At 39.6% G+C, this 27,498-nt stretch overlaps 1 protein-coding gene across 7 annotated transcripts in view; it reads right to left on the reverse strand.

The window, feature by feature from the left end:
* The window catches only part of CARMIL1 (capping protein regulator and myosin 1 linker 1), a 251,772-nt gene that overhangs the window by 98,804 nt on the left and 125,470 nt on the right, over positions 1-27,498 (reverse strand). For all 7 annotated transcript variants that reach the window (XM_038392027.2, XM_038392029.2, XM_038392028.2 and 4 more), the window contains exons 10-16: positions 26,424-26,512; positions 23,225-23,319; positions 17,644-17,730; positions 13,298-13,401; positions 9,703-9,780; positions 9,534-9,610; positions 6,491-6,595 (exon numbers count right to left, since the gene is read on the reverse strand). In XM_038392027.2, the coding sequence (XP_038247955.1) occupies positions 6,491-6,595; positions 9,534-9,610; positions 9,703-9,780; positions 13,298-13,401; positions 17,644-17,730; positions 23,225-23,319; positions 26,424-26,512 (635 nt within the window). The remainder of the gene's footprint in view (positions 1-6,490; positions 6,596-9,533; positions 9,611-9,702; positions 9,781-13,297; positions 13,402-17,643; positions 17,731-23,224; positions 23,320-26,423; positions 26,513-27,498) is intronic.

A 27,498-nucleotide genomic window follows, 5' to 3' on the forward strand; every position in this document is an offset into this window, starting at 1 on the left:
AGAGACCTGGTGCACGGCAGACAATGTATAAAGCCTGGCATGCAGCGCATGAAAGCAACAGCGAATCAAGATTTTCATACCGGAGCCCAGGTAATCCTTCATGTAAACCCCATCATATCTGCCCCTCGATCTGAGCAGTAGATTCCGTCCTTTTCTATTGATTAATCCATTTATTTTCATTTTAACAGCCGAGAAAGTAACTTGGAGAAATTGCTGCTGTGTAAGCTCAGCAACAGCTTCCTAAAGCTTCCGTTTTCTGTCAAAGCTCCCTCTCCACAAAAACCTCTCTGAAACACGCAGTTACATGACAGAATGAAGATCTGACTGAGAAACTTCCTAAATATTTTTAGATCACATACCATTCAAGTGCAGTTCCACTCTAAAAAGCTACTATGTAGGCATGGCATACTGCCAGTGCTGTAAACACCCTCCTAGGATCTTAGAATCAGCATAAACTATCAGCAGTAATAAAAGACACTGCAGGCCAAATGTTGTCCTCATTACACCTGTGCAACCCCACTGTGTTCTAATTATGCCCTCAGTAACACCTGTGCAACCATTCTCTTCAATGGAAATGCATAGGCAAAACTGAATGGCGCACTGGAAAACTTCCAGAGTTCATGTTCCAGGATCTTCAGCTCTGCAGCAGAGAGCCTGCCAGCCCCCAGAGTTCTGGGTGGAGCAGGAGTTCTCCAAGCTGCTAGATTCCCAGCTCCATGGCAGTGCTGCCAGGATTTCTGCTGTCGAGTGAGGAGCCTAGAATTCTGAAAGCCTAGGCTCCAGCTGGAGCTCCAGGGCACAGCAGGGCTGCCAGACACCCTGCTGTGGAGCTGGGAGCATGGAAGGCCTAGCACAGGCTACAGCTCCAGGGCAGCCCAGTAGCCTGGAAGACCTAGGAAGACCATAGCAGGGCTGCCCGAAGCTGCAGATCCTGGGAGTCCAGGCAGTTGCTGAGACCATCACTATTTAGCGGCGGTGAAACTGTCAAGGTGGTCAATTTCACATATTGTGTTTTGGGATCACCATGTTTCAGTGTTTCTGAAACTAAATGGGGAGGGAGGGGAAGAGAAGGTTTCCTTGTTTATGTAAGTTTAATTGACATTTGGTTTCATTCCGATTATAAACTAAAGCATTATAAACTAAAGATTATAAACTAGTATGCAAGGTCCTGGAAAAAATTTTGAAGGAGAAATTAGTTAAGGACATTGAAGTCAATGGTAAATGGGACAAAATACAACATGGTTTTACAAAAGGTAGATCGTGCCAAACCAACCTAATCTCCTTTTTTGAAAAGGTAACAGATTTTTTAGATAAAAGAATGCAGTGGATCTAATTTACCTAGATTTCAGTAAGGCATTTGATACCGTGCAACATGGGGAATTATTAGTTAAATTGGAGAAGATGGGGATCAATATGAACATCAAAAGGTGGATAAGGAATTGGTTAAAGGGGAGACTGCAACGGGTCCTACTGAAAGGCGAACTGTCAGGTTGGAGGGAGGTTACCAGTGGAGTTCCTCAGGGATCGGTTTTGGGACCAATCTTATTTAATCTTTTTATTACTGACCTTGGCACAAAAAGTGGGAGTGTGCTAATAAAGTTTGCAGATGATACAAAGCTGGGAGGTACTGCCAATTCGGAGAAGGATCGGGATATTATACAGGAGGATCTGGATGACCTTGTAAACTGGAGTAATAGTAATAGGATGAAATTTAATAGTGAGAAGTGTAAGGTTATGCATTTAGGGATTAATAACAAGAATTTTAGTTATAAGTTGGGGATGCATCAATTAGAAGTAACGGAAGAGGAGAAGGACCTTGGAGTATTGGTTGATCGTAGGATGACTATGAGCTGCCAATGTGATATGGCTGTGAAAAAAGCTAATGCGGTTTTGGGATGCATCAGGAGAGGCATTTCCAGTAGGGATAAGGAGGTTTTAGTACCGTTATACAAGGCACTGGTGAGACCTCACCTAGAATACTGTGTGCAGTTCTGGTCTCTCATGTTTAAAAAGGATGAATTCAAACTGGAGCAGGTACAGAGAAGGGCTACTAGGATGATCCGAGGAATGGAAAACTTGTCTTATGAAAGGAGACTTAAGGAGCTTGGCTTGTTTAGCCTAACTAAAAGAAGGTTGAGGGGAGATATGATTGCTCTCTATAAATATATCAGAGGGATAAATACAGGAGAGGGAGAGGAATTATTTCAGCTCAGCACCAATGTGGACACGAGAACAAATGGGTATAAACTGGCCACCAGGAAGTTTAGACTTGAAATCAGATGTAGGTTTTTAACCATCAGAGGAGTGAAGTTTTGGAATAGCCTTCCAAGGGAAGCAGTGGGGGCAAAAGATCTATCTGGTTTTAAGATTCTACTCGATAAGTTTATGGAGGAGATGGTATGATGGGATAATGGGATTTTGGTAAGTAATTGATCTTTAAATATTCAGGGTAAATAGGCCTAATCCCCAGAGATGGGATATTAGATGGATGGGATCTGAGTTACCCAGGAAAGAATTTTCTGTAGTATCTGGCTGGTGAATCTTGCCCATATGCTCAGGGTTTAGCTGACTGCCATATCTGGGGTCGGGAAGGAATTTTCCTCCAGGGCAGATTGGAGAGGCCCTGGAGGTTTTTCGCCTTCCTCTGTAGCATGGGGCATGGTTGACTTGAGGGAGGCTTCTCTGCTCCTTGAAGTCTTTGAACCATGATTTAAGGACTTCAATAGCTCAGACATGGGTAGGAGTGGGTGGGTGAGATTCTGTGGCCTGCGCTGTGCAGGAGGTTGGACTAGATGATCAGAATGGTCCCTTCTGAGCTTAGTATCTATGAATCTAAAGCAAATTCTGACATACTGAAACTTCAAGCAAACGGAAAACCCTGGATGAAATTGTTACATCCAGCTCTACTAAACGTATGTTCAAGCACTAAAGCAGGCAGATATAACTGAATATGTACAAGCAGCAGATCAATTGCTTAAGATAGCACCATCTTCACAGCGACTTTTCAGAGAATATAGTCTAGCACTAGAACAGACGACTGGGAGTCAGGACTTGAAGGCTCTATTTCAAGTTCTTTCACTGGCTTGCTGTTTGACCTTGGGCAAGTCACTTAACTTCTGTGCGCTTTAGTTTCACATTATAAAATGGAATTTTCCCCTCCTTCTCAGAGCTGTTGCAAGATCTATGTTTGCAAAACTCAGACATACACAGATAAAAGATGATACAGAAATATTATTGGTATTGTATACCATGTTACTTCTCAAATTCCCTTGATTTGCCTTCATTTCCAATTTACTTAAGTAAGTTATCTTCTATTTAGAGACCTCTGTAATAACTAAAGCCCAGTAAATCTGAAAACAGCGGTTTCAGACTTAATCTTATAGCCTCTTCATGATTTAAACCAGAATTTTAGGGCTTGGGTTGATGTGCCTTGTGGAGGTATGATTCTAAAGAGCACTAATGTGTTGTGCATTAACTGGTCGGTGCAAACACTGTTGGTTCGCACTATGTTAAAGTGCACTGGGGAACATTTAGTGCACACCAGCAAAGGTCTACATGGACCAATTAATGCACAACATATTTGTGCACTTAAGAACTCACAGTCCTGTAGTGCTCATTACCCCACCGTAGACAAGCCCTTAATTTTATGCAAGATTTTTTTAAAAAATCATATTTCAGAGAAAAATGCTAACAATCGCTCTGAAAACATACTGAGTCCCAAGTACCATCATGGCTGAAACAGTATCCATGGGATTTTTTGGAACTGTACCATTCAATCTGTACTATACTGTTCAACTTTGAGGGTGAAATCAAGTTGGAATGAGACTCACTGTACTTGGAAGTACCCTTGAAACACTTCAGCTCAGATGGAGGGAAAACCGTAAACCAAAGAAACAGCACAATAATGAAACAGCCAAACAATTTTACTGCTTTAAATTAAAAAAAAAAAAAAAAGAGGGGGGGTGGGTTTGCAATAAATAGTACCATATCACTGAAAGTATATAATTAAATACCATGTGGTGTATTGTGAAAAGGGTTTTTTTGAGACCAGCTTTAACACATTAGGTTCCAATTCTGCAAACACTTAGGTACATGGTTAACTTTAAACCTGTGAGTTGTCGCATCCAAAAGTTAAATATGCAGAATTGGGGCATTTGGTCTTTTTTACTCTATAGGGACATTAAAAGGTCTCATGGCATTTTCCATAACAACAACATTTGCTCCGTGTTGATGGCTACACATTTCCTTTGCTCTCATTGCTATCCATATCCACCATACAGTGAGCACCCCCTGGGTTAACTATAACCAATATGTTTTTCAACACCATGCCTTTGCCTACACTAGGTGGTAAGCAATGTTCAAGAACACTAATTAATACAACATTTTCCCAGTCTAGGCAAAGCTTAAGACAGGATATAACAAAGAAGAACGTAATAGAGGGAATGGAGGATAATGGTTACACAGTTCCTCAGGATGGTTCATTAACTATGTCTTATTTATCTCATCTACTCTTCTCTCCCTGTATCAATTTGCATCTAAAAACAAGCTATGCTATTCTTTAGCTTATGGTATTCACTGTGATTTCCCCACCCCACCACCTATCATTTCCACTTTTCTCTCTCTCCTGGGCAGATTCCATCCCAGGTTTTTCCTCCAACCCTAACCCAATCACTAGCTCCAGACCTCCCCCTCCACCTCACTGATTTAGCCTTTAAGCTATATTAAATTCCAGGCCATTACCTAAGCACCTATTAAGTTACTGCCTGCTTCCCACATCTCCTCCATAACAATTGGTCTCCCAACCACGCAGGTCAACTTACAGTCTCTGTTTACACTGGGATTTAGAAAATGTTAGCTAACACATTCTAGAAGTCTAGTGTAGACAGAGCAGTGTGTAGCAATATTAGCTAGGCAAGTAGAAACCTAGGGGAGAGCCTAGGCTTCGTAACAGGGTTGGCTGATGCGTGAGCACCCACTCTTTATTGTGGCCTCCTGCTGCTCTTTATAGGGCAATCATTTTTGTATCTCCCAGGTGTGGTTCATTCTGTAGTTAGGGTTGGCCAGCCCTCCAGCCCTTAAAGGAAGAGCCACCCTGTTACCTGCCTCCCACCACTTGGAAGCTTGCCCACCCCAGGGCAAGTTCTACCTGAAAGTTCTACTTTCCCCACACCATACAGTTCCACTGCAATCGACAACATGATTGTGGGGCCTGACATCTCAGATTCTCTAGCTCCCCTTCCAATTGGCTCAGCATAATGAGTGGGCAGTCTCTCTCCTCTAGAGTCATCTGATGCTCCTCTGCTAACTGCTCCCTTTCTTGCAGGGCTTGCCACTTCTCCTTCAAGGCACCAAGTTCTTTCTGATCCTTCTCCTTCAGAGAAGCCTCTCCTCCCAATACTATATTGCACTCTTGGCAGCTCTAAGAGGGGCTGCCATGACTGCAATGTCCACTTTCACCGCAGCCTCTGTGTTCACCCTCTTCTCCCAAACACTAATACAACCCTGCCGTTCTCGGGCATCCTCCAAGTTTGGTCACATTCCCAGCAGTCAACTCTGGCTTTATTTCCCCCTGTGCTCAATCACAGTTCACCGTCCCAACTTGCTTCTCTCATTATAGGTAGACAGGACTGACACACACTGGGAACACATAGACTGTTCCACCTGTCAACTCTCCCTCACTCTTTCTTGGTCTGCAGGGCTTTTCCCTTCCCATTATTCAAGGGGCAGACCTTCTTAATGTACTCTTCCATGCCACATCTAAAACACTGGGATGGATCCTTACTCTGGGTCCCTGCCCTCTCATGCTTGTTTTTTTTCTTATGCCTTCCACAGCAATACCAATACTTGAATCTGTTGAGCCAGGGTCTTCCACACCAGAAACACACAAAGACATTTATCCTTCGCAGGTGGCGGTGGTCTCTGCATCACCTTTGGGCCCCAAACCCAACCATTTATTCTTCCTGCTGCGAGGCCGACTGTGCCTTCTGCTGTTGCTGCCACTACTGCTGCTCCTGCAGAAGAACTGCCCGAGTCCACTGTGCTGTTCAGCCAGCAGACAAATGGCTTCCTCCAGTTTCTGCATCTACTTTTTCCCAGGCCCCCTGCTTCTCTCTTTGAGAGGAGGGGGTCCCCGCAGCAGCCTGTGCCAGATGTAACAGGCTTGGCTGACTCCGGAGTGCTCTTCATTGCGGCCTCCTGCTGTTCTTCATATGGCAATCACCCTGATCTTTCCCAGGTGTGGCTCATTCTGTGATCAGGGATGGCTAGCCCCAGCCCTTTAGCAGCGAGCCAGGCTGTTACATTCCAACTCTGCCAGTTCAGCATGGGTGATCATTATGAAACTCACTTTCTCAGTGACAAAGCGTAAATGGGGCTCTGAATAATGTGCAGACACGATCTGCTTTCCTCTCCATTGTCAGGATTAGACATGTATATAAATAACCATGCAAACTGTGTCTTTAAGTCACAGGAAAATCAATGCAGCACTTACTTTAGAGGCTCAGGAGAGAGTTTAGTCCCCGAAAAGCTGATTTGCATCAAAGCAAGCGAACTGCTGAAAAACTGTTTGAACGATGGCGGAACGTCCTTTCCTTTCCTGTAAATTGGGGGTGGGAGGGGAAAGAAAAAGCAACATTTGAACATCCAACAGATTGCAAATTCATGATGTCAGGGTCAGCAGCACTCTTATTAGTAATTAATGTACTTAATCTTTAACAATCGTATCTAGGTAGCTTTCAATTAGCTCAAAAACAAAAAGGCATCAAAATGGAGACTCAACAGCATTCATGAATGTCCCATTTCTTGTTCAGAAGGTATTATTAACTAATGGCTCCTTGGTGACCTACATAAAATAATCAGGTGACTTCAGCCCAGTTACTAGTCAACAGGCATTCACAACACCAGGAGAGAAGCAAAGGGTCAAAATTGTTATGAGAAGGAAATAACTTTTTACCCCTAGAGATAGTTATTGTTTAACATTTGAATGTAGTACCAAGCAATAGGTGTGCAGAAGTGATGCCTCCAGTTAGTGTTGAGGCATATTGATCTGGAAAGACAGGGCAGCTTACACGGCTATTTCCTGTGATATAACTGCTCTCCAGAGAGAGGATTCTGCCCCCAGTGCTGTCAGTCAATATCCTCAAAAGGACTACGCTCAATAAAAAAAGGAAAGGGGGGGAAAAATAGTCACTACTGACTTCCAATAACAATAAATAAAAATACTATCGATATAATGTGAAAATTGGGTTTCAAGAGGAGCAAATGTACTTAGGCCATTCTGGTATTTATTCCTATTGTTTTTATGCTCCAATTTCAATATTCAGTGGGCACCACTGCAGACTGAAAATCTAAAGGGTAGAATATCTGCCACTCTTTTTAACATAAATAGCAAAACAGTACCATGGCAGAGTCTGAATCCCCTAGAATAAAAATAAAAGCAATGCTTCATAACCAGCTCTCAAAAGGCTTCATAAGAGTAACTTTAACAAGTCTGTTCAGGAGGCCTGTCTTCTTTTTACAGAAGGAAGACTGAGGCCCGGAGAGAGTAATTGACTCTCTCAGATCAAAGAGCCAGTCAGGGGCAGAACTGAGTACCGACCACCACAAACTCAAATTCTCCTCTTCAAATTAGTGTTCTCTTCCTTACTAAACTATGTTTTCAGCTTGATTAGGGCCTCATATTATGTCCATTAAAGTCAACTGAAGTTTTTCAGTTGATTTCAGTGAATATGAGAGATCAGGCCCCCAAAATTGAGATGGTCCGAAAGATACAGAGGAAACAGTTTTTTCATTCAAATTGGTCAACACATCAAAGCAAACATTTTATAGAGACTGTTCAATTTCAATTTTTCCTGATAAGTAAAGATGCATTTTCCAGGGTTCCACTGGAATTCTGCCTAGTTTTCTGGCAGCCTGCCTGGTGGGCTGATGAGGAACTGAGACCGCCTGGACATTCTAGGAGCTTCAGCTGCTCAGCAGCCTGGGCTCTCAAGATTCCCCCACGCTGGGGCAGCCTGAAAGATGAACTGCCTTGAAAACAGGGACCCTAGCACTTCCAGGGTCCCTGCCTCCATTCCCTTTCACAGAGAATTTTGAACTTTTTGGTTTTCGTTTTGCATTGGAACAAAACCAGATTTAGAAATATTGAAATCCTCTGTGAAATAACATTATCTTTTATGCCCAGCTCTATCCTAAAAGAAAGGACTATTCTGCAGTTGGGGGGAGGGAGGAAAAGAGAAAGAAAAAAAAAGCAGATAAGAAAGCACTGAAAATTAATGTTTAATTTTTTAGCTAACACTGATTTTCAGTGCAGTTCTGGAATATTGTGCCTACAAGCAGATAAGTCAATTCCTTTGGTACAGTACTAACGCTTTTTGGGATCACGAACTCTGTCTTCCTCAGTGTTTGGAAAGAGCCTAGAACAGGACTGGCTTTACCACAATCTAAATGGTAACAATAGTAATGCAGGTAGACACTTACACTTAGAATTCCATGAGAATATCAATTCAAAGAGTAATTTTCAGACAATTACAGGTGACAAAGTTTTATCTTTAGGCTAAAATTTTGCATATTTGGGCTCAGCTTTCAGGAGTGGTTTTTGGTTTTGTTCTGTTGATAGTTTGAGGGAAAACTTCTGCCATTTCTGGGGTGGGGGGTGAAAGCAATATGCTTTAGCTATTAAATTTTTACCTTGAGCGAGTGCCCTAGGTTTTTGTTTCATGATAAACTTACAGTCTGCCAACATTTCACTGGAACCGTGTGTATGTGCAAGTGTAACCCGAGTGGATTTACTTTTCAGTGTGCATGTGAGTATGGAAAGAGCAAGCATATTATGCAGGATAGCTTGTTCTACTGATGTCTAGCAAATAGCTCTACGTGAGGGAATGGAATGGAAAGGAAAGAGTCAGGGCTCCAAAGGGTATGGGAAGGAACAAATAGAACAAGGCAGGGCTCCACTTTGTTGAGTCTATGGCCTGACTGAAGGCCCAGTCCAGCAAAGCACTTAAGCACATGCTTAACCATAAGTAAGGGAACAGTCACATTTCAAATTGCACTACCTACCTCAGTTAAGTATGTGTATAGGTGCTTTGCTGAGCCAGGATCAGAGTGAGCATATTATGTAGGATAGCTTATTCCAGTGGTTCTCAACCAGGGTTCAGGGGCCGCAAACAGTTTTTAGGGGGTTTGCCAATCAGGGCCAGCATTAGACTTGGTGGGACCCAGGGCAGAAAGCTGAAGCCCAAGGCTCCGAGCCCTGCCACCTGGGGCTGACGCCTGAGCAGCTTAGCTTTGCAGGGTCCCAGGCAACTGCCCTACTTGCTATTCCCTAACATTGGCCCTGGCTTTTATATGCAGAGAAATAGTTGTTGCACAGGTGAACATACTTTGGGGTTAAGTAATACCTCTGTCACACAGCGCTTAATTGAAAGTCTAAAGCTGCTTGAGGTCCACATAAGAAAAAACTGTTGCAGAAGTGCAAAAAAGAATAATAAAATATTTCCAGGAGTTGGAAATAACTATATTTAAACCCATACCTGTGAGAAAAAACTGTCCTGGACAGGCTGAGAACAGCTAGGTGCTGAAGGCATCCGCGGAGAAGAGCTCCACACACCTGAGAAATAAAGAGGAATTTGGTTTATATGCAATAAACCTGTTGGTAATACTAATGGTGTTTTTTTGAACCACCAAAAGAAATAAGATTACCATGTCTAGTGCACACTCTGTGTTGGATAAATCCAGATGAACAATGGCATTTGGCTGGGCCAAAAAATTATACAGGCTCTTCAAATGAGAAAAAGAAAAAAATATATGATTATTATGTTTTGTACATATTACACAGAATTATTTTTATTTTCTCTCTTCAAATAAACTTCAGACATTTATTTTAAATTGGACTCCAACAGTTTTGACTGAAGGTATTTTCTCTGAATGGATGTTATGCTGCCTGGATCACATTTACCACATTCTTGACTTTCATAGTTTGATTTATCTTGAGTAGCTGGCAATTTACTAAACATTTTTCAGAAAGTGTTAGTTAATTTTAGTTCAGAATAGATTGGAATGCCATTTGGATTGCAACCATACTCCAAAAAGGCTAATCAGCTTTGAAAGTTAAAGTCAACCCTTTCTACTACATTAGGCCGGCAGCAGTCTGAACCTTATAATTCTTTCTGACAAGACTTTATTAAAACACATATTACCAGTGCCTTAGGTCAATTCAGAGATATTGTAAAATTGATAACATATTTTAATGAATGATGTGTATTATAATATTAAGGATATATTATCTATGCACTAGCCTAGTAAAGGAATCTGCTACGTCTGACAATTTTTTTTAATGTCTAGGAACCAAACAAATTAGAGATAAGAAAAGTTGGCCCTCATTTTCAGAAGTGCTGAGATCCCCCAACTCCAAGTGAAGTCAAGATGAGTTAAGAGTGCTCAGGACTTTTGAAAAATCAAATCCCTACCACACCAGGTCACCTAGACCCTCTAGTACCAATGCATGAATATTCCCTACAGTAAATTTTCCATGCTTTGCTCAGGGCTAGTCTAAAATTTCAGCGCTGAAATTTGCGGCGCTCGGGGGGGGCACGGGGGGGGGTTTCACACCCCCTGAGCAAGAAAGTTATAGCCCTGTAAATTGCCAGAATAGACAAACCCTCAGTTTAATTTTATATTGCAAACAATGGAGTTTCCATCACTTCTGTTGGAAAATTATTCCACAATTTAACAGATCTGACTGTTAAAAGTATTTTCATGGTATTGCACCTAAGTTTTACATTGCTAAAATTCATTTCATTAATATATTAGATCAGGGGTCGGCAACCTTTCAGAAGTGTTGGGCCGAGTCTACATTTATTCATTCTAATTTAAGGTTATGCGTGCCAGTAATACATTTTAACCTTTTTAGAAGGTCTCTCTCTCTAAGTGTATAATATATAACGAAACTATTGTTGTATGTAAAGAAAATAAGGTTTTCAAACGTTTAAGATGCTTCATTTAAAATTAAATTAAAATGCAGAGCCCCCCGGACCGGTGGCCAGGACCCAGGCAGTGTGAGTGCCACTGAAAATCAGCTTGCGTGCCGCCTTTGGCACGCATGCCACAGGTTGCCTACCTCTGTACTAGATACATCCCCTTGTGCCACTTAAAAATGTCTCTCCCTTCTGGTGTTTGCACCCTTTAAAATACTTGCAGCCAGTTATCACTTTCCCCTCAACCATTGTTTGATTGAGCTACGCGCACTAATTTTATTATAAATTCTGTAAATATGTGGTTTTAAGTAAACCAATCTCTTCCCTTATTTTTATTTTTGTTGCTTCTCTAAAGGCACTCATTTGTCAACATTCTTCTAGTTCTCAACCTGAGAGTTCTGCTCTCTTAAGCAGAGGATGATGTGTTTTGTAAATGCGTACATGAATGTCTAACAGATACCAAGGAAAATCTGGGGTGGAATTCACAAAGCCAGAAGGCATTTTAATTTGTATACTCAAAGTGTGTGTCAAGTGAAAATGGACTCTTTTAATGCTTATTTTGAATTCCTTAATCTTCATTTCTTAGGTATCCCAGCCTGGACACCAAGGACATGTGAATAAGTGAGACTGGGATGGATGTGATGAAGAAAGTCTGAATAAAAAGTTATTTTGAGCCTAGTGTCCTTCAACACACCGAAAATGAAACAATGCTGGACCTCACTGGCAGTAACACAAAAGATCAGACCAATGGACTCTTACTAAGAGCTAATTACTCAAAGGCTCACAAGTTTCTCCTATTCTGCCCCTAGAAAATACACACATTTACTGAATACAGACGCAAAAAAAGTCAAACAAATGCATTTTTTTTAAACTTTTAACATTGTTGTGTGCAATAAGACTGTTTGAGATCCAGCCGACTTATTGACAAATAGCACCACTTTTCCAAACAGCCTTTTTATAAATGAATCTGTTGCTGCTTGGCAGATAAGCATCTGTTTCTCAGGTTTCAATTACAATTATTTTCAGCTTTCAAACTAACCATAAAAACATCCTTTCTGCTAGACAGAAGATAGGTTTAAGTAAGTTGAATTTGGTTTAAAACTTAATTTGCCTTTATACTAGTGTGACGCTGTATAGACGGAAAGATGACCATGTCTACACTAAAGTATTATCACTGATGTATCACCACTATTGCACAATTGTGATAGATGTTATGCAAAGTATGCCTTGTAAGGTATCATTGGAAAAATTGTGATTTGTTGAACAATGTTATCCTGTTTATATGAGTGTATTATCATTGTGTATGAAGTTATGAATCCTTGCTGTGTTTGTATCTCAAACACCCACCAGACAGATTTACATCCAGACTAGCCAGCCGTGGTTGATGGGCCATGAAGGAGTATCAACTCTTCCAGTGAGCCCCTCCCAAAGTCACCTCAGAAAGCAGGAACACAGACAGTGGAGGCCCAATGACTCAGCAGGACATGTAGAACATGTGATCCCTGATTCCATGTTTGAGACAGTAACTTTCCATGCACATGGATTGGGGGGGTATCATCATTCCCTTGCCTCTTTCCTGCTCCACATCTCTGGATTATAATTTCTAACAAAGAAAAGCTTTGAACAATGGGCTGAGGACCCCAATATTTGGGATGAACCAGAGAAACTTACTGCAAGATGGCAGATTTAACATTATTGCTATTATACTGATCTACAAACTCTGAAATGAACTGTAATGTATATGATTTCATTTTAACCTCTTAACGCTCTTCTTCTTTTATATTAATAAACCTTTAGTTTTTAGTTACTAAAGGATTGGCTACCAGCGTGATTTTGGGGTAAGATCTGAAGTATATTTTGACCTGGGGTACGTGTCTAGTTCTTTGGAACTAGAAGAACCTAATATATGCGAATTTTGGTTTTAATAATCATTTATGACAGAAGTCTGGTTTGTCTGGGTGATACATGAGGGGCTAGGGGTCCTGCAGGGGACTGTCCGTGGCTCCAAAATAACTAATATAGTATTTTGGAAGCACACATTTGTTACTGGGTTGGTGAAATCTTATGATTGAATATACCACCAGTTTGGAGAACATGCCCTGTTTTCTGGCAGTCTGATCTGAGACTGGCACTATTAGCTGTATCCCATATCAGGCAGCATCACAACTGGAAGGCAATGTTACCACTGTGTCATTTTAATCACCACTAGAACTTGAGTTAAATTAACACAATGTCCCCCCCAAAAATAATCCCCCTCCCCACTCACACTACATTAAATATATACATTTTTTTCAGGAATCAGAAGAATAAGGAACACATACGGAGAGATCATCACCCCGGAGAACATTCCCTGAGAGGTCAAGGTAGGTGAGAGTGTTAGCAATCAGCTGGTTGGCACTCAGTGACTGGGAAAGGCTATTCACCCCTGCAACAAAATGTCAATATTTAACTTAGTTGGGCTAAATAAAGAATTAGCATAAACCCTGTCAGGACACAGTTTCAATGAACACACTGTCAAATATCAATCGTCTCCTGCTATCAGAATTGTTAGGATTTGTTTTTCTCCTACAGGGCCCAGTCTTGAAAGGTGCCAAGCTCCCTCAGCTCCCATTGACTTCATTAGGGGTTCCCTACATCTAGCAGGATCAGGCCCTTAACCTGTATTACCAGATCCTTAGGAACAACTTTCTGATACATTTAGCGTACCATGTGCTTAGCTCAATTCTAGTGGTTTTTTTTTTAACATTACTTAAAATATAGTTTGTGTGTAAAGTGAAGACATCTTATTGTAAACAAGAATATTTAAATAAAATATTTAAATAAAATAAACATCTGCAGAAGGCAAATACATTAACAATTATAGTTCACTACTACTTCAAAGGCAGTTGACAAAACATAGAAGTTCAAACATTTAAATTATGTTAAATCACCGGTAATTATGTTAAATATGTTAAATCACCGGTAATTGCAAAAAAAAATTTGGCGAACTAACATATCAGGAAATATATATTTGAACACACTGATGTACAGTATTAAATCCTGTTCAGAACAAATAAATATTTTTGGTATTAAACTAAAAAATTGTGTGTCAAGAACCAACAAATCAGCACTCCCTTCAAAAGGGTTCCTAAGTTATTTAAAACAGAGATGAAGTGGACACCTCCAGCAAATGTAACTTGCGTATTAGGCATGGTAGTTTATCACTGAACTCTTGAATCATTCCGGATGGCTGTAGGCTGCCTCTCAATCAGTAAGTACCTTATAAAATCCATTAGACATACAAGCATCATTGCCTCCTATAACAGGAGGATGGATTTTATTAAGTGTTTGGTCAAAGCAACAGAAAAGACAAGTGCTTTGAATTGCTGAGCAATAGTCGGCAGCTTTTCAGACAAGACAACCATTTCATAAACACAGATTGGCAATGGATAGAAGTGCCCATCTTTCAGGTTAAAAATACATTGAAATTCTTAATGCTAGAAAGGACATAGTTTTTCAAGGAACATATGATGAGGAAGCTGGCAAAATCAGGAGCTACATATGTTTAGATTTGGTGCTCTAGTTTTCCAAACACCAAAATATTTAGATGAAATCAATATTAGTACAGTAGCATGCTTGTTGGCTTCAGGGATTATTTTTGGAAATGGGCCTCTCTCTGAAAAGAGTCAGTACATGATAATATATCTGCCAAGCTTTCAAATATTCACTCTTCACTCTGCAATTTTTTTTTTATTTTTTTTTATGGTAAGTCTTTTTTACTAAACACATTCCACCTGCAAACTGCAGGGCTGGAACACTGTACATACAAAATGCAAGTTTTTTGAATCTTTAACAGATCTACTTGGGCACAATGGGTTCTAGCCACATGCCCATTTTAATGAGTGTTAAAAGCAGCTGTTACTATACGGAAGTAGAAAGGAGCAGTGCAATGCGCATGTACACGCACACAAACACCATGCTATATCCTATCCGAATAGCAACAGTAGCATATGATTCAACAGCAGCAAATGATTCTGAGAACTAGGATAATGAAGCAATGTTTGAGCTAGTTAATGCTGGGGGGCACTAGGGTAAAAAGTAGAATCACTTCTCCTTTAGGGTTTTTGTTTGTTTTTAAATGAATCAGTCTTTCATTAACGACAAAGTCATTGGATCTGATCTAAAGCCCAATGATATCAATGGGAGCCTTTTCATTGACATCAGTGAGTTCTGAATCAGGTTCAAAAAGCTGAGATTTAATTGAACCAAGCACGTGGAATTTTCTATTTGAGTCAAAGCTGCAAATTGCTAAACCTCTATTAGCGCTTCCCTTATTGTATACAGTGCTATTAACAGAGATCCTACTTCAGTCTGAATGAAGCCTATAATGTTGTTTCACCGCACTCAGACCTAACAACTGTTAGGAACTATCAAACACCATATTTAAAGAAAGATCATCTGGGAAGTTGCTACCTGCAGTTCACTTATCAATGTCAAAGAAATCTCAAATCAAATGTATTTGTTAAGTAGTAAGATAAAACAATAAGAAGTGGTTATACTGAGCTTTGGGAAGAAGTGAAAAGCATTGTAAGTGCTGCTTATCATCTCCCTAAAGCAAAAGGCTGGAAAAATCCACTTGTCTAGTATTGAATAGGAAACTTTCCCAAGCGAGTCCCATCACTCACTTCAAAAACAGGCTTTTATTACAAAAATAGTTCTAACCTTTATGGTTTCAAAGATAACCTTCAAATGCAAAACAAGGTTAAATTAATGCAATGCTGTCTAAGTCAAGGGAGGGCAGACTGATAAAAGGAGCTGTAAAGACAGTCACAAAAGTAGCGAAGAGGAGACTGTGTGGAGGTATAGGGAGGCAGGAAATTCACCGTTTTGAGGGGACCACACATATAGACAAACTCTCATGAATAGCAAGATAAGTCATATCGTATCAAGACGAGGCGTTTTAGTCAGAACAGCATGTTTTCAATAGGAATATTGAAGGGTTATCCTAGCACAATATCCAGTGGTAAGGTCTTGGTCTCTGTAGATTTGAGCATCATTGCAGTGCAGTCTGCATTAGGGTTCTTACTAGGTCATCATTAGGCATGTTAGATGGACTCTGCTTTTGTTTTAAGACCTTTTTAAAAATAAACCACAAAAATCCCTTTGATTTTGTTCATTGCTTCAATACTCTGTCCTTGCTGATTAACATTTGGTTGAGCGGTCTTGACTAATCTGACAACCGTTCTTGAGATGGGGGAAACAGACAGAATATCCCAAATGGCATTGTAGATGCCATTGGACCAAATGATGGAGCTTCAAGTGAGGAAGAGTACATGAGGTGACTGAACATACTGGAAGCTGTGTGCACTTTTGCCAGAGCTGGATTTGGTCCGAAGACTTGAGTAAATATTTGGAGTTTTCTCCTATCCCAAGAATAAACATCAGGGTGGTCAAAATTCCTTGACTAAATGATGGTCACCAAGAACAGACTACTAACACAATGAACAGAACTAAAGTTTTATTAGGTTTTAAAGAACCAAAATTCCAGCAACCATGCCTCATGACTGGGCTAGTAAGAATCATAATGCAAAACACACTGCACAACAACACGTCAAATCAATTTAAAGGCTACTTGCTAGTAGCAGGTCCATTTTCAAAGATGCAGAGTTGCCTCCACCCCCAGTAGTTTTATGAGCCATCTACTAAAACGGTATGCTGAAGAAATATGTTGGATAGAGCTTTTCTTAAAAAAAGATCAACTTGTGAAAGTTAGAAGCACTGGGGGCTCCCACATCAAAGAGCAACATCTAAAATGGTAACACAGCTTGGTTTACTGTTACAAGTGAAATGACAGTTAAAGGAAGATCTAAATATCTTTTGTTTCACTACCCAGGATGAAAAAACAAGTGATGCACAATATTTCATGTGGTTATACATTCTTCAATTATTTTAAGTGAGAAATTTGTAAATTAACTAAAAGCCCCAATCACCACAAAGCAATCTTTAAACAGTCACCCACAAACCATTTTATTTTACAAATATGACTTACAAAAAGGATATATCGATAGCTTTACAAATGGCATTTTGAAAAGTTTAACAAAAAGTATAAGCTATTATAAAAAAAAAACCCTGTATGCTTCAGACCTCTTCTTAAGCCATAAACGCAAGATATATTTATTTCAACAATAAGCTAAACACAGACAGTTCTTCAATGATATAGGATCTGATCCAAATCCTATATAAGTGTAACCCACACAACTCCTGGATGTGGTGTTCTGTCTCATCTAGTGGCACTAAGACCACTTAGAGATTAATGAGTTTGCTCTACAGCCTTAGCTAAGAGCCATATGGCTTTTAGCTCATGCATTTAGTTCCAGAGGCCCCAGTTCGATCCTGCCTGCCGACTACTGGGGTCTGTCGGTGTTACATTAGTCAGTGGAAAGCTTCCATCTAACTTCAGTGGGATTTGGATCAGGCCCATAATTGAAAAGCCTACTTTGGGTAAGAAATAAGATTCAGATACTCTCATAATGTCAGCCATACAAGTAGGTAAATTAGACAGAAATAATCCAGTACACAAGAAATTATTTTACTATTATATAACAACAGGCTCCATCACTACCAAAAATGTTTCGTTTCACTCATTCACCAAATAGAGAAGAAGTGCAGGGTTAAGTACAAAACATACCTTTAGGTGACAATGAGGTTTTAGATAAATTTAAATGTTTCAGTCCCTTCGGGAGTTTGGCAAACTGGATACTTAGAGAGGACACACCTGTTTGAGGGGGGGGAAAAAAGAGCGTAAAAGTTTGTAGTTTTTCTGATGGCAAGTGGCTTTCAGGATTCTGAACCACTGGTAAAAGCTGAGACCACACAGTGAAAGTAAAAGGAGTGTAGGGCGTTCAATGCCTCATAAAAACAATTCAATTTCTTCTAGGGTTGGCCCAAAGATGTAGATGACAACCACCTCAAGTCCTTTTTACTTTAACATGCTTAAAGCTACACAGTGCATGCTTAAGTTTTTGAGGACCAAGGGTCAAAGAGAAGGTAACGTGTGCCATGATGTCAGCACACGGGTAGTTTGAAAGCTTTATGGTTCCGCCACAGGAAAATGATAATGAAGTTAAATACAACAGTAGTGAATGTGCAGCTTCCCCAGTAATAAGGATCTCTTTGGGTCTATTAGAAAAAAAGGTCAAGGTTCAATGGAGTTTAGCTAATATAGGTTAGCTAACCTTGACCTCTCTTCCTAACTGAGTCAAACCCTTTCTTCGGTAGATAAACAGGCAAAGGCGTTGCTGAAAAAGGACTGAAGTATTTTGTACACCTGAACTAGTACTGCAGAGCAGTGTGTGTTTTGTATAAAATAATTCTGATGCAAGTAACATAGCAGAGAACTTGCTTTAGGAATCTGAAGCCTCCATTCTAGTCATACTGGTCACTTATCTCATTTAATTAGACTGATAAATATATATTGGCCTTTATAGTCTCAAAATCACATAACAGACCATTTCCTGAATAAAAAAAGAATTAGGGCTATGGCACCAACTATATTACTCAGCACCATTTTGCTAAAAGAAGAAACACAAAAACCCAATTTCTCACTCTATCTCAGGTTCTGCATTCCATAAATGTATTTTCCCTTTTTAAATTTGTGATGGAATATTTAAGGAGACACCTGCTCAGTAACGATTGAACCAATTTATAAAATATTCATTATCAGAATAAATCTATCAACAAGTAAACTGCAGCAACGCGATAAGGTGCGACATATACTTCTCTGTACCAGATCACAGGTTATAATCCAGCTAAGCTTTCCTTGGGGAACATATATCTCTTTAAAAAGAATAAACTTGCCTCTGTGCCAAAACCCAAAACGGATAATAAAAAAAAGCTAATACCGAAGTTTACTTCAATGGACATAAAAATATTTTTTCTATATTTATCATATGCTTTTATCTATCTATCTTAAGTACATAAGTGGTTATACTTCAGACATTTGTGGAATTTTTGTTTCAAGGTTTTTTTGTTGTTTCTAAAAGCGCAGTTGGCATGTATACTGCTGATACATGGAGCTTTCACAGACTGTCCAAAACTCCAGGCCATATTTTGTGTATATGGTCAAGTTGTTGCCATGAGGATGCATTACTTTGGCTACTGTAAAAATACAATAGTAACTGGATGTATTCACCAACTTATTGCAAGAACGAATTCAGGTTATTTTATGAGAATATGCAAGTAACTGCACTTCACCTTTGTAGGAATTTATTGTTAGAGAAAACAAGGTGAAAAATACCTGGGATTATTTAACAAACATTTCCTTCTGGAGAAATTTCAATGAAGCACCGATTGACAATGTTTTAAACATTTTATTAACTAGTGAAGTTTATTTTACATTTCCTTCTGTTTTTGTTTGAAAAAAGAGGTGGTTATTTTTGTATGGATAAGGTGTCTGTACATTGCTTAAAAACCCCTGTGACAATAGACTCAATACAGCACACTAAGATCAGGAATAAAAATCAACCCCAACTGAAGGCAGAAACAAAATATTTCACATGACATAAAAACCCATGCAAAGAATCTCACAAATTTTGCAAAAAACATTAAAGATGATGCAGGTATAATTTTGGATCTGCTAATCCTGGGTCAGATTTAATTCTAGTGACTATTGGGTTGGGATCCTTGATACATTTTCTTTCCCAACTACACTTTACAAATCTCTTCAGCTCCACTGAAGTAAGAGACTCAAGTATTAAAAATTTGTAAGCTACAGCCTCAGGATTTTATGTTCTCTGGCAGGTCCTCTCCACTTCTTGGTTGTAGCTGGTTCTCTTCAGGAGGCTTAAAAGCCAAATATGATTTTGATATCAAAAGGGCAGAAAGAAGGAGGGAAGGCAGTATGAGGAGACTAAATAGTGTTCTGTTGCACCTGGGCTATTTATTGGAGTGTAGCAAATATCCTTTCCCCTTTTCTCACACTACAGCCAACAAAATCTCTAATCCAGTCAGCACCACCCACATTAGTTGCTGAGATCTTATAGCAGGGGTGGGAAAACTACGGCCCGTGAGCTTCTGCTGGGGAGTGGAGTCTGAGGCTTTCCCTGTTCTGGCTGGGGTGCTGGGTCGGGGGCCGCAGCACACGGCTTGGCCCCGGTCCTCCAGCCAGGGCGATGGGTTGGTGGCGACACCACGTGGCTCCCGGAAGCCACAGCATGGCCCTGCTCTGGCTCCTACGTACTCCAATAGCCCCCTCCAGTGCTCCAATGGGAGCTGCAGGAGCAGTTCCTGCAGATGGGGCAGCGTGCAGAGCCACCTGGCCGTACCTCTGCATAGGAGCCAGAGAAGAGTTATGCCACTGCTTCCAGGAGCCACTTAAGATAAGCGCCACTCAGAGCCTGCACCCCTCAGCCTCTCCCCATGCCCCAACCCCCTGCCTCAGCCCTGATCCCCCTCCCACTCTCCAAACCCCTCGGTCCCAGCCCAGAGCACCCTCCTACACCCACACTCCTCATCCCCAGCCCCACCCCAGAGCCCACACTCCCAACCAGAGCCCTCACCCCCTCTGGCACTCCAACCCCAATTCTGTGAGCATTCATGGCCCGCCATACAATTTCTATTCCCCGACGTGGCCCTCAGGCCAAAAAGTTTGCCCACCCCTGTCTTATAGCCATATTAGCATGAGGCCCTGGGAGCCAGTGAGCTAGGACCTAGGAAAAGGTGATAATAGAGAAAAACAAACTCAGTGGAGCCATTCAAGTCTTGGAGCAGCAGGAAACTAAATTTTTTTAATCAGTCTGCCCCTTCTGGCAACATACAACAAAACCGGTATCAGTTCCAGTAACAAAGCAGGAGAGAAAGACCAAGCTGCAACCAGGAATACAAGGAGAGCTTGATAAAAAGACAAAAGTACAGAGATGATTTTGAACATTAAGGTGTTTAAAAGAAATGAAGGGTGAAATCCTGGCCCCATTCAAGCCAGAAGGACCAGGATTTCATCTCTAGACAGCCAATACGCTCCACAGGTACCTCACAAAATCTGACAGTGCAATGAAGGGAATCCAACCATGATTTAACATATTGTTCATAGTACAAAGCCATTACACTCAGCACGTTTTTTTTTTTTAAACAGACACTAATTGTTAGCTCTCAATCAAATAAAATATTATTTTGGCATTATCTGCACACAAACACCTGTTCTGATCTTCTATTTGAGTAATCATACAATATATTTACTGGCGCTCAATAAGGTTAAAAAAAATCAATCTATTTTAAGCATGGAAAATTACTCATTCCCTCCTTTATCATTCACACAACTGAAAACTACTACTACTAATGAATACTCTGTTACATAATATCCGTGGTAAACTCCCAGTTCATGTTGATGTGACACGTTAAAAACAGAGATGTTTTCCATATTCCCTATCTGTAATTAACTATTATTTTGCATACATCTTTCTTATGACAAAGTCGTATTGTTTCTTCCATTCGCGCACACAGTCTCAAGTACAATTTGCACACAAAAGATATCAGAACTCCTGAACAGGTCTTATTTTGAATTGAATGAAATGCAACATTTGCATACTGAAATTATATTTAATGTCTCTGCAATTTAAAATAGCCAAGTAACTTATTTAATTTCCACATTTTTAAGAAGACTAAACTTTTAACTGAATGTTCAGCCGAAAAGATTTAACTAAGAAGAAACTGGTCAAAATCCAAGTTTGTACATCCATAATTAACTGTTTTGCCTATGTTTTCTCTTGTATGTCATTACTTTTGTATGTTTTGAACTGTTCTCTTTGTAGCACGTGAAATACCCAGCCTGACTTATAGACAAAAGATCTTCCATTATATCAAGTCTGCTTATGCTTTTTTTTTTGTAAATAAAAAAGAAACATAGTGAGCTTTCCTTTTAACCAACCTAAATCCAATTCTTAAAAAACAAAAACAACTTGTATAAAATGTGACCGCCTTTTTCTTCCTCATGACTATTTATTGTAAAGAAGTTAATGTGGTTACTACAAAGAGCTTTGGCTGCTCAAAATTGTTCAAAAGAGGCTTTTCAAATTATATGGAAATGTTCATGAAAAATATTCCCATTGTTTGAAATTCCAATTTCTCAACTAAACAATTTGAAACAAAAAATAATTTTGATTCATTTTGAAACAGAGTAGAATCCAATTAAAACATTTTCAAATTTGTGGGGGGATCCTCGACACACACCTTTCCCATTGTACAGAGAAAGAGAGATGGGGAGACTAACCCCCCCACATCCGTCTTCCCGTGACAAGTGAAAATTTTTTGTTTTGAATCGTTTCCTCAAAAAACAATATGAAACAAAAGGTTTCACAGAACAGAATTCCTATTTTTCAAGCAGCCCTACAAATGATGCATTAAGGATGTGATCGTGAGAATGCCCTTTGCATGGTATGCCTACGTGAAGTAAACAGGAATTCCATAGGCACGGTACTTCCAGGATCAAGCTTAGACTGAACATTTTATTTTAATTTAAAAATAAGATTTTCAGTTTTTAGGGTGGTGGGTGGAAAGAGAAGAAAGAAGAGATGGGAGTGACTTGAGTCTAAACTGAAATCACTTGGAAATTAGGGCCTAGACTCAGTAAAGCTGAATCTTTAAGCATGTGCTTGTCTCTCATTGAAGTCAACGGGATCGTTTTGCTGAAAAGGGACAGACTTATGTAGATACTCAGTGTAAGGGCTGCACTGATGGGGCTAAATTTTTGCAATATTGAACACTAGAAGGGAGCTCAAAAATTGATAGCTTCAATGCACTTAGAAATATTTATTTAAGCACAGATGAATTAAAGAGGTAGTTCTATCTGCTAGAAAACATCTGGAATATATAACCCAAGGAACAAAGTTGTGTCTCACCCTCAGACGGGCCTTAAACCAATTCTATTACTTTTTAGAATGAAGTATTTGAAACCCTTTCTTCTCTCTCCACCTCAGGCACAATGCTTCATCCCCCATCAGTTATCTTAAAAGTGATCTCGGTGAAGCCAAACAAGCCCAACTTTAATTAAATTCATGGTTACACTAAAACCGTTCAACACCTATTGGTAAATCTCAAACTAATGGACATTTACAAACTAAAAGAAGAAAAGCAATTCTCATCGACCTATGAGCAACAGATATTTATGATGCAATTACACCAAGCACAATGCTCTATTATTCAGGCAAAGGGGAATGAAGTAGCACTAATCCTATTACTCTGACTGTATAAAAGGAAAAATGTAAATGTTATAGTACCTCTGTCCTCAAGAGGGTTGCTAGCAAGGTTAATTGTATGAAGTCCTGAGTTAGGATTATGGGTTAGGGCATTGGCCAGTTTCTGTGCAAAATCTCTGCAAGAAAATAAAACAAAAGACGACAATTATATTATCTCCTACATTAACATCATATTCACAGGCTTAAAATGACCCAATTACTGGAATGAATGGAAATGGCCAAATTTACCAGTTGCAGACATGTACAGTATTTCCCTTAGTCACATCTATTTACACAATTTGCTGCCTTTCAACAGCAATCTTTTATTTATACATTATCCAATATTACACCAAGGGATGCCCATCCTAGCTCTGAATGTCTTTGGGATTATATATGTTGTAAAAAAAAAAACAAAAAAAACATAGCAAAATAGGAGTTATAAAACAAACTGTCCAAAGCAGGCCCATTTCTCCCTCTGACCACATTATTTGATCATTAGTTGTGTGATCAGTACAGTTTAATCACCAGCACGCTTCCCAGAAATCCTGCCCTCATGTGCATCAGTTCCCCATCAGTACCTGCTCAAACAAATAGGCTTTGCAGCATACACAGAAGGTCAACAAACAGACACTCATTAAGGAGAAGGTGCTGTGTATTAGCATGGCCTATACCGTTTTGAGCCTTAACTTTTTACAACTAATTTCCTCCTTCATTCTTCTCTTATCCTTTAGCCACTGTTATCAACACATTTTTGTCTGTCTTAGGGCTTGATCCAACACTCCACCCTAATTTATGTCCCTTCCTCATAGTGCCATACCCACGGACTGAAATTTCCTAGCATACCCCTCCTTCCCTTTAGTGATGGAAGGGTGGCACGGGCCAGGAAACCATCCAGACAACTCTGCCAGATTTCTGCCAGCAGACAAGTCCCCAAACACAAGGGTTATGCTCCCGTGGCTGCCACTTTAAGGTGACAAGCCTTGCCAAACCAAAAAATCCAGTCCTCTGGTTATTATATGCACCCCATTCTTCCAATGTGGGCTACATAGTTTATTTCAGCCAACTCACTAAGCTTCTACTGCACTGTCCCTACTCATCATTTTTCCTTTTCAACTAAAAGCCAATAGTCTTACTGGATAAGTTCTGTCCCAATTACCCATCTAAATAGTTATCAAAATGCCACTTTCTGCTTTACATAGGGACAAAGAGCTTCCCAAGGGACAAAGAGCGATCTATCCTCTTTTTGTTAGGATACTACAGCAATGGTTCTCAGCCAGGGGTATGTGTATCCCTGTGCACAGAGATCTTCCACAGGGTACCTCAACTCATCTAGATATTTGCCTAGTTTTACAACAGGCTACATATAAAGCATTAGCGAAGTCAGTACAAACTAAAATGTCATACAATGACTTGTTTATATTGTTCTATATATTGTACACTGAAATGTAAGTACAATATTATTTTCCATTTGATTTATTTTATAATTATATGGTAAAAATGAAAAAGTAAACAATTTTTCAGGAATCGTGTGCTGTGACACTTGTATTTTTATGTCTGAAGAAAGAAAGTAGTTTTTAAATGACATGAAACTTGGGGTACTCAAGACAAATTAGTCTTCTGAAAGGGGTACAGTAGTCTGGAAAAGTTGAGAGCCCCTGCATTACAGATTTGGGATAAAATTTTCAAGAGCACATGGAGTGACTTGTGTCCCATTAAAAGGCAATGGGACTTAGGCACTTTTGAAATTTACCCTTAGTAGCATTTCTCAACTTTGACTATGAAAGTGGTCATAACTCCCTAAAAATGCTTTGTCTGTCTGTAGCCTATGATAGCCAGTATCAATGGGATGAATACCTTTCTTCCCAGCAAAGAGACATTATAACCTGCAGAACTGACAAATACACCTTTACGGGGACAGATAGCTAATGCTGATTACAGCAGAGAGAGACACGGTCAACATGCCAAGTACTCTGAATGTATATGGTGCTACAAAATCAAAAGTCTCAGGGATGATTGTCAGTCAAGCTCTTTTAAAGTCAAAACTAGACCTATATATGACAAGTTAATGAAGGCAACGTGCAATGACAGTCAATAACCTTATAATAGTATCAAATTGTTATTACTGTGTAAAATGACACAAAATATGAAGAAATTAATAACACAGTCAGTTACTTGTTACACTTTGAATGATGGACATTAAGGGACTGGACTAGGGATCAGGAGATGTGTTTAATTCCAACCTCTATCACAGACTTCGAGTGACCTGGGGAAAGTCACTTCATCCCTAGTGCTTAGGTTTCCCATTTGTAAAACAAGGATAATACTTCCTTTTTCCCACCCTTTGTCTGGCTTGTCTATTTAGATTAGTAATTAATTGAAGCAAGGACTGTCTCTTACTATCTGAATGTACAACTCCTAGCACAATGGCCTGGGGCAACTATATGCTACTCCAATTCTAATATAGAAGTGTGTGCTCCAAAGGGCCACAGCAAATCCTAGTTTACAAATTTAACTTTTGGGCTAATTCCTAGAGATTGTAAGAATTTGCTGTCTCTCTCACAAGAAATGGAGGTGGTAAGGTACTGAAATAGTGCTGGAGTATTTAAGCATGAAATTGCATTATTTCTAAAAGTCTTCATTTTTTTATGACTATTGCAAGAGGTTTATTTTTTGTTTGCTTTTCCAAGTACCACAAGTAAAAATACAGAGAAGTACATTTTGTAGTTTGAATATTAGCATATATTCATTTTATCCTAACAGGCTGTGTGTCCCACCAACATAAAAAACATCCATACCGCAATCTGCTGTCCAATAGTATTCCTTATTATAGTAAGAAACTGAACATAGCATTTTCTAAAAGATCAAGTTTTTCATATCAACGTTGGCAACTAAGTTTTGAGAGGAAATCATGAGTTATTTGAGGTTCAAATCACTTCTGAAACTGTCTGTTCTGCACAGCTACCAGCTGTTCAGCCAGCTTCCTGGTTTGTAAAGGAACAAATAAGTAGAAGGTAGACAATGTAACAACCTCATTTTCACAGGTGCTAACACATGTAGCCCCCAGAGACTCCAATGGAGTTTGTGAACACTTACAACCTCTGAAAAATATGACCATGAGCTCTTTGGAATGGGGTTGTAATTTTTTGTATTAGCTATTTTACCAATTCTATCACACAGTCTACTTTCTACGGTCCAATGGATAAATCATAACTAACGTAATTTGTTTTAAAAAATTACTTACGTTCTGAGCCCGGCATTCTCTAATACCAATTCTTCCAATCGATTGGATCTACTCACCACTCTCAGGATCTGCTCACAGACATCAGTGGACTGCCATGAAAATGATACAACAATATTACTAAAGCAAAAACATTCTTATATCACTGAAAATATACAGCTGTAAGCTAGGAATAGCCTCACATAATGAATCCCTGGCCATAACTGGGTCTCCTAGGTGTCACCACAATATAAAAAATAAATAGTAGCAGAAGCCTCCAAAACCCAGTAAAAGGACGTAACATAGAATCTTTCCCAAATGAATGATTGCTAAGTGGGAAATTGGTAAGTGAGAGGCAAACTAACAGAGTCACTCAAGGTGTAGGCCAACAAAACAGGACAAAACCTTATTTCCGACAGAAAAACCATGTGATTAATAACATTACTTATTTAAAAACTTTGTGTCCATGATACTCTTTTACAGAACAGACATAATTAATAAGCCTGAACTAGAATGACCACAAAACCAAAAACAGGAGTATCATAATGCAGACCCACAAGGGACATATTCTGGCTGCAGGTACTCCATGAAAGAACTTTGTGGTTGAGGAGTGTGTGCCCGGTATTTGAGTGTGGATCCTGCTAACCCACACAGAGCTATTACGCACCCCACCATGTTTACATTAGTCATATTTTGTAATAAGTAATTTGAATGGGCAGTTGTAGGATCCACGATGAGCCATAACATTAGAGTAAAATAATGCTGCTTTTATGCTATTAATTTGCTAATGTTGGAGACAGTAAAAGTGAAGAGAGAAATTTTGTACTTCTAAAATTTTACTTCAGCTGTGATCCCAAGAGCTATACAACAAATAATACTATCGCCTCACTTTTATTTTATTCTTTGTTTTGCTTTTGAACTCTGTGGTCCCCCAACACACAAAATCAAGGTTCCATTAGAGGTCTGAAACTGAGCTTTTGTCATCACCGACAGCTAAGATGATTTTGCTCAGGCCAAAAAATCATTCCCCATTAAAAGTGCCCCCATGACACTGGTATTGGGGTCTGAGAGTTTATGCTTCTATCTGGTGTCTGACCCA

The sequence above is a fragment of the Dermochelys coriacea genome, chromosome 2, assembly GCF_009764565.3.
Source record: "Dermochelys coriacea isolate rDerCor1 chromosome 2, rDerCor1.pri.v4, whole genome shotgun sequence".
Lineage (NCBI taxonomy): Eukaryota > Metazoa > Chordata > Testudines > Dermochelyidae > Dermochelys > Dermochelys coriacea.